Raw genomic sequence first — 12,154 nt, forward strand, 5'->3', positions numbered from 1 at the left:
CGCTCTCTCCACTAACCGCAACAGGCTTCAAAATGCCTGTGCTCGGGCCCGTTAGTGCTACAACGTAGCCCTAGTTATTTTTTTTATTTTTTTTCAGGCAAATGAATTGGCTTTTTGAGGGCTTTAACATGCTCAAATTCATACTAAAATTTGCAGAAAATTAGAAAGTGGTGAAAATGTACGTATTCTGGAGTAATTTTAAATGGGTGTGGCAAAATGGCTCAACAGCGCCCCCCGAAACGCGTTCACATTGACCGATCTTCACAAAAATCGATACACAGGTGTATCATGACCAGACAAACAAAAAAGTCTGAGGTGCAATTTGAAAAACGCAACAGGAAGCCCGCCATTTTGCATTTAGTGGCCATTTTGGCCATATTCCACATTTTTACTTTGAGGTACTTGTCCCAGGGCTTACATCAGATCAACTTCAAATTGATGGAGATACAAACTAACTCAAAGATCGATTTTTCGTTACACGGTGTGACCGTGGCGTGGCGTCAAAGTTTGATTACACGCCATCAAAACACGATGTTCTGTATCTCGGACATACATGGACCATGAATCCTTTGATGCTGAGCCGTCAACCAACAACTCCACTCCTGCATTATCAGCATCAAAGGATTCAACAACAAATTAAAGCCCTCAAATTATCACCAAAGCATGTGCTCGGGCCAGTTATTATTATTATAATAATAATGATATATTTTTATTAATTATTATTTTTATTTTTTCAGGCAAAAGAATTGGCTTTTTGAGGGCTTTAATTATTATTTTTTTCAGGCAAATGAAATGGCTTTTTGAGGGCTTTAATTATTAGGGCCTGAGCACCTCCGGTGGGAGGCCCTATTGTATTTCGAAGGATTTGTATTTCCCTTTTGGGGTTTTCAGGGCCTAGACATGCTCAAATTGTTACCAAAGTTTGCAGGAATTCAAAACCCCAAAAAGTAATTGTATTCAGGAGTAATTTAAAATGGGCGTGGAAAAATGGCTCAACAGCGCCATCTAAGGAAAAGCCCCTCAGTTAGCTTTCACCGATCTTCACAAAAATCGTAGCCCAGGTGTATCATGACCAGACAAACAAAAAAGGTCGGAGGTGCAATTGGAAAAAAGCAACAGGAAGCCCGCCATTTTGACTTTAGTGGCCATATTGGCCATTTTCCACATTTTTACTTTGATGTACTTGTCCCAGGGCTTTCATCAGATCAACTTCATATGGAGATGCGTGTCATCACAACAAGATGGAGATGAAAACTACCTCAAAGATCGATTTTTCGTCCCACGGTGTGACCGTGGCGTGGCGTCAAAGTTTGATTTCACGCCATCAAAACACGAGGTTCTGTATCTCAGACATATTTGGTCCAATCGAGTCCAAACTAGACATGTAAGACAAGAGTCCCGGCCTTATGCAACCCAGTCTCATCAGAAAACGTACACCACCTACGTTGGTCCACTTGGAAAAACGTAGGCATCTCACAATTTGGCCTCTCAGATTGTGAGATACCTACGTTTTTGTCTGCCCATTGTTTTGCATTGGCCTGTGCCCACGTCACGTGACTCTCAAGTTCCCGTTTGCGAAAAGGAAAACATGGCGGACATTCCTTGTTTTTTCCGATAAAAATGTCATTTTGCAACTTAGTTTGGGCATTAAAATACATTCTGACACCACTTCTAGCGGGAAATGGGCTCTTTGCTTCCACAATCTTCAGCCAGTTGATGATTTCGATCTATATTTTATTAGTTATCACGCAGATTCTTTCAGATCTCGCCAGACGATTGTAGGACTACTACGTTTTTGTCGTTCCTATGGTGGTTGCTATGGACTCTGCAATCCCGGAAGTTACGTAAATACCGTCATACCGAGCCGGATCCGATTGCGCATGCGTGAGCGGATCTTTCGGCTTATATATACCGCCGTACCTGGACGCTCCGGTCCATTCAACACGAAACTACGTGATGAGCATGGACAACTTGGAAAACGACGATGCCTTATTCCTTGCGGATGCACTTTTGGATGAGTGTCAGGTAAGAAGTTTACTTTTATGTTGTTTTTATTATTGTAACGGTCAGGGTTTAAAGGGCTGAGAGAGAAAGCGAATGTGGAATATCCGATGATAGAGGGAATGGAATGCAATTCATTTGGTAATGTTTTATTTGTATGGCACAGTACGGCCCACGGTAGCCTTTGTTACCTCGGTTGTGAATAAATGTTTAGTGAGACCAGTTCCGTTCGGCTTACCTCATCATTGAGGGACGCTACAATGTAAATATCAACATAAACAAAAATGCAGTGGTATAAAAAACAGAAATCTGAATCAACTCATAAAATAGTTTTACATTGTACCGTGTAAGGGAAGGTCGCAAAGTAGGGCCTGCGGGGGGAAGGGCCGGGGGGAAGGGCCTGCGGGGTGAAGGGCCGGGGAAGGGGCTCGGGGAAGGGCCTGCGGGGTGAAGGGCCAGGGGAAGGGCCTGGGGGGAGGGCCCTACGTAGGGCCTTCACTATAGGTGTTGAGTGTGCATGAAGTTTGATTTCGTTTTCTAAAATACAGGATTGTTTATGATAGATTAACAAGGGATGTATTTGTCTACCATTATTGGACTCTACAAGATCAATTTGTAGTATGTAATACGACAATTATGTTTTTTTTCATAACAACATGTTTGTATGTTGTAAGAAAGTTTTAAGTAACAAATGGTATGTTCTGTGTCTCAATTCTTTAATCAAGGAGAATCCAACTGAAGCTACAGGAGTTGCAGCAACCTCAAAAACTGGGACAGAAAAGCTTGTTTGGTTTGATGAGGACCAGGAAGGGCAGCCTCTCCCAAAAAGGAGGAGAACAGGAGAGAAACGGAAGCGCTGTTCAGCCACTGGTTAGTAGTTTTTTCTTTTTTGATCATTTAAAACCGTACTTTATTTCTCCTCAAGCAAGATATAAAATGCATTTTCATCCTCCTGCAGATCCCTCGGGAAGCACAGACCCTCCATCTACTAGTGGACAAGAGACGGAGACTGAGACTGGGACAATCCAAAACATAGGTAGGTTTTTCTTCTTCTTGTTTGTAATGAAGTCATACACTTAGCTAGATTTACCCCCTGCTTTACATCTGTTCTTCTCCTAACCTCCACCCCTTCATTTTTCCCCTGTCAAGACTCCCTCCTCCAGGAAGTGCAGAACCTCTTGGGATGTCCTACTGCAGAACCTCTCCCTTCACACTGGAAGGACAGGCAAACATCCACCTTGGAAAAGTGGACTTTGTTAAGGCCCTTTATGGTTAATCAGATGTTATTGTCTGAGAAGCCTAAAGAGGGACTTTGCCAGCACTGCAGACAAAAGACTGCAGTAGTGAGGTGTCATGATTGTTTGCCAAGACCACTTTACTGCTTAACGTGTGATTTTGCCATTCACAGGTCTATGGTGCTCCATAATAGAGCATCCATGGTAGAGGGGTTCTTCAGGCCACTGCCGCCATCCACCTACATCAAGGAAGATGAGGGAGGAACATTCTCCTACCATGAAAGAGGTACTTCTAAGTTAAAAAACACGTTTTATATAATATTTTAAATTTGATTAAAACCAAAAATACTATGGGTGAAGTAAGTTATCGCACTGAAAGAATACCTCCACTGATTAAAGATGATGATACTGGAATTTACTATATCAAATTATTTTCCCCTTGCTTCCTAGAATGTTTTTTACCAATCGTGCTTCCCTGCTGTGATTGTTCATCTGGGAAAATGACTGTTTCCACCAGAAAGCAGGTCATTTTGATTGGAATGAATGGTAATGTTTTTTTAAAATATCTTTCATACAGTAATTTTAAATTGCTTGTGCATCTAAGTAATAACGTTTTGTCTTGGTTTTTCAGGGCGATTCAATCTGTCCCTCCCACATGGTAGCTGCTCCTGTGGAAAGACTTGTTCAGTCGACATTGCTGATCTAGTTAAAAGTGGGTACTGGCCAGCCACAGTCAATTTTGAAACGCTGTATGCAGTGGATTTGTTCTCTACATTTGAGGATCTCAAGGTTGCGGCTCCGGGAATGTCACGGCAAGCTTTTGTTAGCATGCTTGAACATCGAACAAAAGTCTTTGGTCGTGTGAGTATAAGTTGGTACTATTTTCCCACTGCTTGCAATGAGTTTCCCATATTTATTATTGTATAATGTTGATTTTTTTTTTTATGTCTTTCGCTATCAGAGTGGAAAGATATGTGGGGATACCATGCAGAAGGCATTTCTGGAATGGACCTATGCCAAGTTTGAGGTTGAGAAGCTGTCTCAGGTGCAGCATTTTCAGTGCCCTGCATGCACACCCTCTATGTTGGCTGTTGCGGTGGATGGGAACCGTAAACTGTACCGCTTTAAGAGCCAACCAGGGTATGTAGAATGTTGTCCATAGAAAATTTAGAGTGCCATAAACATGTCATTTTTTAAAATGTTTATACATTTTTGTTTTTAAGACCTGGTGGTTTTTTTGATGGCGTATTTCTGGCCAAGGATTCTAAGGTGTCTTCCTTTGTTGACTACATCCATGGGACGACAAAACACGTAAGTTAATATACATTGTTCCTTATTTTACGACAAAGTTAAATGAATTCTTGTACCCTGTGCAAAGTGTTCCTCTTATGTATAATGTTGATCCCATCAAACATCATTTTAGCAATATTTACACCTTCAATTTATGCTGTTAATTTCTGTATGTATTTTTATTTTTAGAATCCTGCAAAAGGGCGATGTGGTACAAGCCAGTGGGCGGCAGCACGAGAATCCGCAAACAAGTCTGCAAGCAAAGTAGATGAAGAAGGCGTTGAGGTTGCTGTCTGCCGTCATGGATTTTTGCTTACGGGACTGAATATGTTCCGTGGAGAAATATTTGCCTATCCCTTATATCTACAAAGACAGCTTGCTTCACAGAATGTGCAGTTTTTTTGCTCTGATGTGGTGTGCAAATACTGGCCGTATCTGCAAAGGGTTGTGCGTCACTGTCCAGAGCTGCAAGATTTGTTGACCATGCGTCCATTTCTCTCCATCATGCATGCTAAAGCACATTCATGGATGTGTGAGGTAATGATCGTCAATCTTATTATCATTTGCAAAACAGCGTTTCTCTTTTTCAAATGGTAACATTGAAGTAAATGTGTTGCAGTTGCAATGGGGAGGACGTAATCAACAAGGAGCCGGGACAACCATTGGGGAGGAGGTTGAACAGGTCAACAGCTTCCTCTCCCGAGCAGCCATATGTTCCAAGTACATGTCAAAAGCTGGTAAGTATTTTAACTTTATTTATACATTTTTAGTTTTTCGTCTCCTGACCTGATATGCATTGTGTCTTCAGTTCGCACAGATATACTTACCATTCAAGCAATTGGCTGGAACAAGCGGAAAGCAGAAAACCTTGACCGAACATTGGCCAAAAGATACATCAAGGTATAAACCAAGATACCTTTTTTGTTTGGGGGGGCCTGTAAACATTCTCTAATTCTAATTGTTTTGGTTTTGTCAGACTATGCAAAGGATTACAGAAGCCACAAAGGACCTCGAGAACATCAACACTGAGTTGTCTCTACAGGAAGACACAGTCCAGCAATGGGTGTCAGATGTTCAACAGTGGACGACAGGTACTGTGGAAAAAGAAATGATTTTATTCTTGCACTGTCCTTTGTCTCTGTTTACACAAGGTCTACTCAAAGCTTGACTGTAACCTGACATTGCCATGAATACATTCTTTTTTTTTTCTCATCTTCACAAGGACCAACCAGCCAAAATGACTTGCAGAAGACCATTGAAGGACTGTATCTGAGCCTTAAGCAGCGGAAATTTCAGCTTTATCGTCAGTCTGGTGAGACAAAATGTATTTATTACTATTTATAGTTGTGGAAAAAATGTCTAGCCCGCTAACCAGTGCAGTTTCTGTGAACATATTTCCAAATCTTTTTTTTTTCATATAAAGATCACTAACATTTTGACAACTGAAACACGATAACATGAGGTCATTGTGGCCTTGGCCTGTGACCTCAAGGCACCAAAATGGAATCGGTTCATCCTTGATTCCAAGTTAAAATTTGTTGAGATTGCGTTCACAGGAATAGGACTGACTGACAACCAGGCCACTAACTGTCTCTGACACGGCTGCTTAACTTTTTTTGTGTATTAGACTTGATGTTATTGGTGTTAGATTGGTCATCTAGGGGTACACTAAATATTTTGTTTCACATTCTAGATGGCAATAAGCGGAGACATCAACTCAGGAAAAAGATTGTTGTTGAAAAGAAAGCCTTGGAGGATGCCATCATTAAACACAATGCTGCTGTGGAGGAAGCAGACAAACTCCCTCCTCCTAACGAGCTCTTGGCTAATGACAACTATTCCTGGCAATGGGAGTGTAAGTACTTTATTGAAAGCCACAGAATACCAAATTGCTGACTCAACCCTTGCTATATATGTAATTGATAACTCTTTTGATATGATTTCCAGGTCATGGTGATATGGTACAGAAAAAAAAAGTTTACGACAAGGTAATGCTGCTGTCCAGACTTAAAGAGGAATCTGTTATTGTGGTTCGTGAGGTAAAGCAGCACTTGGAGTACATGAGGAGTATGGTCAGAGTGATGGGAGAGCTTTCCTCCCAGCTTTCCTCCCAGCTTTCTGAGGCCATCGGCGGGCAAGGTAAAATACATTTTATATATATATACATATACACACACACACACACACACACACACACACACACACACACACACACACACACACACACACACACACACACACACACACACACACACACACACACACACACACACACACACACTATTAAAACATTTTCCTTTTTCAAACATTTTCAGGCAGTACTGAGGCATTGGCGGAGACGGAGCGAGAGGGTCTACTCTGCGTGCTGAAGAGAAGATTGCACGAAGTTAAAGCTCATCAGGCTGCAGCGGGTAGAACATACCAACACATTCTTGGGCAGCAAACTACTTTGGATGACTCCTCCTCTGAAGAGGAAAACTTGGAGAGTAACTCCTCCAGTGATGAAGAACTGTGACTGCAGTGATTAGGTAAAGGTGTGACTGAACTGGTGTATGATGTCAGTACAATGTGTCTGTCTGTGCAATGGTAGTGACTGGTCTGTGAGGAAGATTGTTGATAAATTGTTGACTCTGGTCGAAGCCATTTGTCTCTGTAGCTTGTTGGTAGGTAGCCGTTGGCTTCAATACTTAGTTTTTAGCGGCCTGTCTTTAAAAAACAAAACAAAGGGAACCATCTTCAAGTTCTAACACTATGGTTTGTGTGTGTCCTTCAGTTCTTCTCAAGTGAAGCTGTACCACTGTGCTCCACCACCACACTCCTTCCCGCAGCCTCCGCTCGTGACGCTGAACCTCCTGTCTCCATCAGACCAATCAGCCAACCAGGGGTGCCAGAACATTCTCCGTAGCTGACCGCTCCCTCTGGACCCCCTTTCCCCAAATACATCAGAATGCACAGAACTGTCCACTTTCAAATCACTTATCGAAACCCACTTATTCAGAACTAATGATTGTGTTTTTATAGTTATAGTGTGTTTTTATTTTAACCTGTATAAAGTGTAGTGAGTATCTTTAAAATCCTCATTTATTTCATATTTATTTTCGTATGGAACGAGCATCGATGAATATTAGGATTTAAGCATTGAATAATATCTTAATATGCTGTATTTGTTATGTTAATAATTAACAAATAATGAGTATATATTGGTTGCTAACATTTCCGCTTGGTGTGACTGAGGTTGAGCATTGTAGCTATATGTAGCTAGCAGAGGGCATGTTATGGTCACCTGAATTCCTCCTGGTATTGTACCAGGAATTAAACTGATAACCCAGAGGTACTTATTTGTCTTTCTTAGTAAGTTATGTCAGCCTCAGCACTTATTATGCAAATAATACACATAACTACACTCCACATTGAAACCAATTACAACTGTATATTTTGAAACATTTCCCATCAGAGCATAAACTCATTAATATTATGTATTAAGCTTTAATTTTAAAGTCCAGGCTCCAAAATTATAGTTTTTACTGTTTTCCATCAGACACTGTTTGACCTATGAACGAATACACAGGAATAAATTTATGCAACTTAAATGGTGTGGGTGTGTAGTGTAGTATAGTGTGTATCGGTATGCGACACAAACATTTACGTCCACAGTGTACCTTTTTTAAATAAGGCACAATAGTTAAAATAATTGAGTTCTTTTGTCAGTTAGGTTGTTTATGTCTTGTGTTTTTCTTCCAGATTTAAAATGCCAAGAGGGTCTACTAATACCAAATGTGTTGGCTGCAAAGCAATAATTGGTGTGGCAACCAAGACATGCAAGTTTTGCCAGGCAGTGCAGCCAAGAAGGCAGAGACTGGCCAAAAAACTTCTGACATTTGAAGAAAAGAAAGAGGGCTGGTTGGAAAACCAAAAGAAAAACAAAACTACCTCACATGTTATTGATGAGGCATCTGTTTTGGTAAGTGCTTAACTTCTGTAGTTGAAGTTCACAAAATTAAGGCTTGTGATGTTTCTGTATGACTTTTGGTAATGACAGATTTTTTTTTTAGCTTGAAAAACTGCACACTTTGGGGCACAGGGCCATAATATTTCACTCGAAACCAGGGAAAAAGCCATCAACCTGGTTCACTCATGTCCTGCACCCAAAATGGCAGCTTTCCGATCAGGCGGGAAAATGCCTCGACAGAATGAAGGCCCTATACGAGGTGCTAATCCAGGGTAAGTCTAATTTGTAATAATTTGAAATCTCAACAAATAGCTCAATCTTCTGCAAAAACTCATAAACACCACATTTAAAGCATAGATAAAATCTATTTTGTATGCACAACAAAACATTACTCTGATAGGTGTGTTTTTGTTCAATTGAGGTTGGAGTAACCAGGATCCCTCCACCCACCAACCCTCCATCATCCCTGCAAACCAGCCACCCACCATTCAGCCAGCCACCATTCAGACACCCCCCATTCAACCACCCACTTCTGCCCTCAACTACCCCTCCACCAGTTCTGCTAACCAGCCACCCACCATTCAACCACCCGCTTCTGCCCTCAACTACCCCTCCACCAGTTCTGCTAACCAGCCACCCACCATTCAACCACCCGCTTCTGCCCTCAACTACCCCTCCACCAGTTCTGCTAACCAGCCACCCACCATTCAACCACCCGCTTCTGCCCTCAACTACCCCTCCACCAGTTCTGCCAACAAGCCACCCACCATTCCGCCACCCACCATTCAACCACCTGCTTCTGCCCTCAACTACCCCTCCACCAGTTCTGACAACAAGCCACCCACCATTCCGCCACCCACCATTCAGCCACCCACCATTCAGCCACCCACCATTCAGCCACCCACCATTCAACCACCCGCTTCTGCCCTCAACTACCCCTCCACCAGTTCTGCCAACAAGCCACCCACCATTCCGCCACCCACCATTCAGCCACCCACCATTCAGCCACCCACCATTCAACCACCCGCTTCTGCCCTCAACTACCCTCCACCAGTTCTGCCAACAAGCCACCCACCATTCCGCCACCCACCATTCAGCCACCCACCATTCAGCCACCCACCATTCAGCCACCCACATTCAGCCACCCACCATTCAACCACCCGCTTCTGCCCTCAACTCCCCCTCCACCAGTTCTGACATTCAGCCTCCAAGTGGTATGTTGAATCAGCGTATGTTGTGGTGACATTTTTCACACATCCAGCTTCAGATACAGAGATGTGTATGATTATTGTATTATCACTTAAGTGTTATACAAGTAAGTAATACGTAGGTCAGAGTAACGAAACTTGGAAATTGTTGTAAAGGTGAAAAGAAAATCACCAAATTGTGATTAATGTTGGTGAACTTTGTTTCTACAATTGTCATTTCATTACTTGTAATGTAAATTGATATATATATATATATGTGTTTGTGTATTTGTACAAGAGTTCTTTACAAAAAATTTACTTGATTTACTTTATTCTCAACAGACAAGCCTGCAAAGAAAAAAAGCAAGTTGAAGAACCAGGAAGATTTACCTGAAGGTAATTTTGCTATCCTATATTTGCATTTCAATATTTCATATTGGAAAGAAAGGCCAAGATATTTCAAATCTTTCAAAGTTGGTCAACTTCGCAAACCTTGAGATGCTGTGGTTGTGATCCCAAACAAACACAGGAAGTCCCGACATCTCCTCTCTCTATACATCATCAAGTGTTGATATTGTGGCATAATTTCAAACAAATCAATGTTTAAACTGTTGTGTGCTCAGGTTGGGGGACTATATTAAAGAAGCTATGTAGTTCATATATATAGTCAACCGCTTATAGACATCAATTTTGCACAGTACAAACATAATCACTTGCAGTTTCCACTGTACTAGAATTTTGTCAGGAGGTTGAGGACGCACAAAATTGACAGAGCTGGCACACAATGATCTGAATCTATAGACATGCAGAGCGTGAATACATGGCACATTGAACACCATTTATCGCAGTCCAAGCAGTCTTTTGCGATACGTATATCGCGCATGTTGATATCGCGATGATGCAAAATTTTTGATATATTGTGCAGCCCTATTGTCTAGGCTTTAAAACCCATAACCATGCTTTTTCATTGTTCTAAAGCTAAATTAGTTTTGCTGTCATCTAGTGGTTAATTTCTTACAAGCAGCTGACATAATCATGTAATGTTTGCTGATGATAAGCCAAGGGGAATTATGTAAAAGTTCCAGGAAAGAACCATGTGGGACCCAACAATAATTGTTTTATTTTTGGAGTTGATGATGATTGCAGCCCTTGATTGACACACCCAGTTTCGTAGCATTTCCAGTAGGGTTCCATGAGCTTCATGATGCATATGCCGAATGCATAGCTTAGGTTTAGGAGTATTAGGATGTGCCCTGACAATTGATATCAAATTGTGCAACAATGCTAATATTAATACATTCGAGGTCAGACTGAGAGTAAGTGTACACTTGTTTTTCTCTTTCAGAATGCAACCATGCAATGACTGGAGGAGAAACATTTTACCCAGTGAAGAGGGTAATTAAGAGCAAAACACTGAAGGTTTGTTTTGTTGTAATTTGAGGTCAATAATGTCATGTTTTAATGTACATATAAACCATTATTACAGAGCTACTAACTGGATTTAAATTCATCACAACTTCAAAGTATATAGTCATCTGACCATAGATTTGCTTGTAATGGTAAACATGTTTTATTGTTTTCCAGGGGAACGTAATGGAGTACGTGGAGTGGGAGCCCTGTTCAATTTGGTATGTAGAATTTCTCTAGAATTTCTAGAATTCTATTTGATTGTTAAATTTGTTAAATGCTAATGTGGTGCTATTTATTTATTTTGAAAGATATAAAAGATATAAAAACACAAGTTTAAAGTCAGAGTTGATGTAGACACCTTATTCAGACTATTACATAATCAGGTCATCTACATTGTGTGCATGTTAACATATTTAAAGCATATGGCATATATAGCTCGCTGTGTCTCATTGCCCTTTTCAAGTTTTGAAATGCATTCATTGCTAATATAAAAAAAAACAACTTCTTGTTTAATTACAGTGGGAAGACGTGGCCCATGCAGTGGGTCCCAAAGAAGAACACTAGGGCTTGACACGCATACACACACATACTCGCACTCACACACGCAGAGACTCAAATGTAAAATAAAATGTTCTATGTTCTGTGTTTATTGTGCATTTATATATATATATATTATTAATACTATTTAGAATTTATCTTTAGCTTTAGCGTACTGTTTACTTTATATTTGTTGAATGTCACATTTGTTTTGTATATATGTTTGTATATAGATTAAAGAAAAACTTAAAACCCCAAAGCCTTCTGTGATTGTGTGAAATGCTGAAGCCTTTAATTTCATTTTTATTATACAATTTGTTTACCCCACAGCCCTTGTCATATACAGGGTATATCATCATCTGTTTTTGCACAGTTATACAGTTACATTTTAGTACTATTATGCACTATTTTTAATGAGAAAGCAACTGTTGTTGTTTTTTATGCACAACCGTTTTATTCTTATGTACAAACAGATGTTTACCTGCCACGTACAATCATCCTGTATGTACAGAATGTGTCATACTCAGCATTTTTTATTTGTTTAT

At 40.6% G+C, this 12,154-nt stretch overlaps 1 protein-coding gene across 1 annotated transcript; it reads left to right on the forward strand.

Annotated features, from left to right (window-relative positions):
- The first annotated feature begins 1,907 nt into the window (after nucleotides 1-1,907).
- Nucleotides 1,908-7,612, forward strand: LOC118103835. The gene is made up of 17 exons (XM_035150939.2): nucleotides 1,908-2,025; nucleotides 2,727-2,871; nucleotides 2,960-3,037; nucleotides 3,151-3,522; nucleotides 3,687-3,782; nucleotides 3,868-4,097; nucleotides 4,198-4,376; nucleotides 4,460-4,547; nucleotides 4,716-5,063; nucleotides 5,146-5,263; nucleotides 5,335-5,426; nucleotides 5,503-5,617; nucleotides 5,749-5,838; nucleotides 6,220-6,381; nucleotides 6,474-6,665; nucleotides 6,842-7,054; nucleotides 7,300-7,612. The coding sequence occupies exons 1-16, from the start codon at nucleotides 1,957-1,959 to the stop codon at nucleotides 7,039-7,041; spliced, it is 2,574 nt and encodes an 857-aa protein (XP_035006830.1). The 5' UTR covers nucleotides 1,908-1,956; the 3' UTR covers nucleotides 7,042-7,054; nucleotides 7,300-7,612.
- The last annotated feature ends 4,542 nt before the right edge of the window (nucleotides 7,613-12,154 follow it).

The sequence above is a fragment of the Hippoglossus stenolepis genome, chromosome 22 (genome assembly GCF_022539355.2).
Source record: "Hippoglossus stenolepis isolate QCI-W04-F060 chromosome 22, HSTE1.2, whole genome shotgun sequence".
Classification (NCBI taxonomy): Eukaryota; Metazoa; Chordata; class Actinopteri; order Pleuronectiformes; family Pleuronectidae; genus Hippoglossus; species Hippoglossus stenolepis.

Coding starts and splice junctions, on each gene's coding strand:
- LOC118103835 (XM_035150939.2), top strand. CDS start 1,957: ATGAGCATGGACAACTTGGAAAACGACGATGCCTTATTCCTTGCGGAT. Junction 6,382..6,473: donor CTATTCCTGGCAATGGGAGT/GTAAGTACTTTA, acceptor TATGATTTCCAG/GTCATGGTGATATGGTACAG. Junction 6,666..6,841: donor TGAGGCCATCGGCGGGCAAG/GTAAAATACATT, acceptor AAACATTTTCAG/GCAGTACTGAGGCATTGGCG.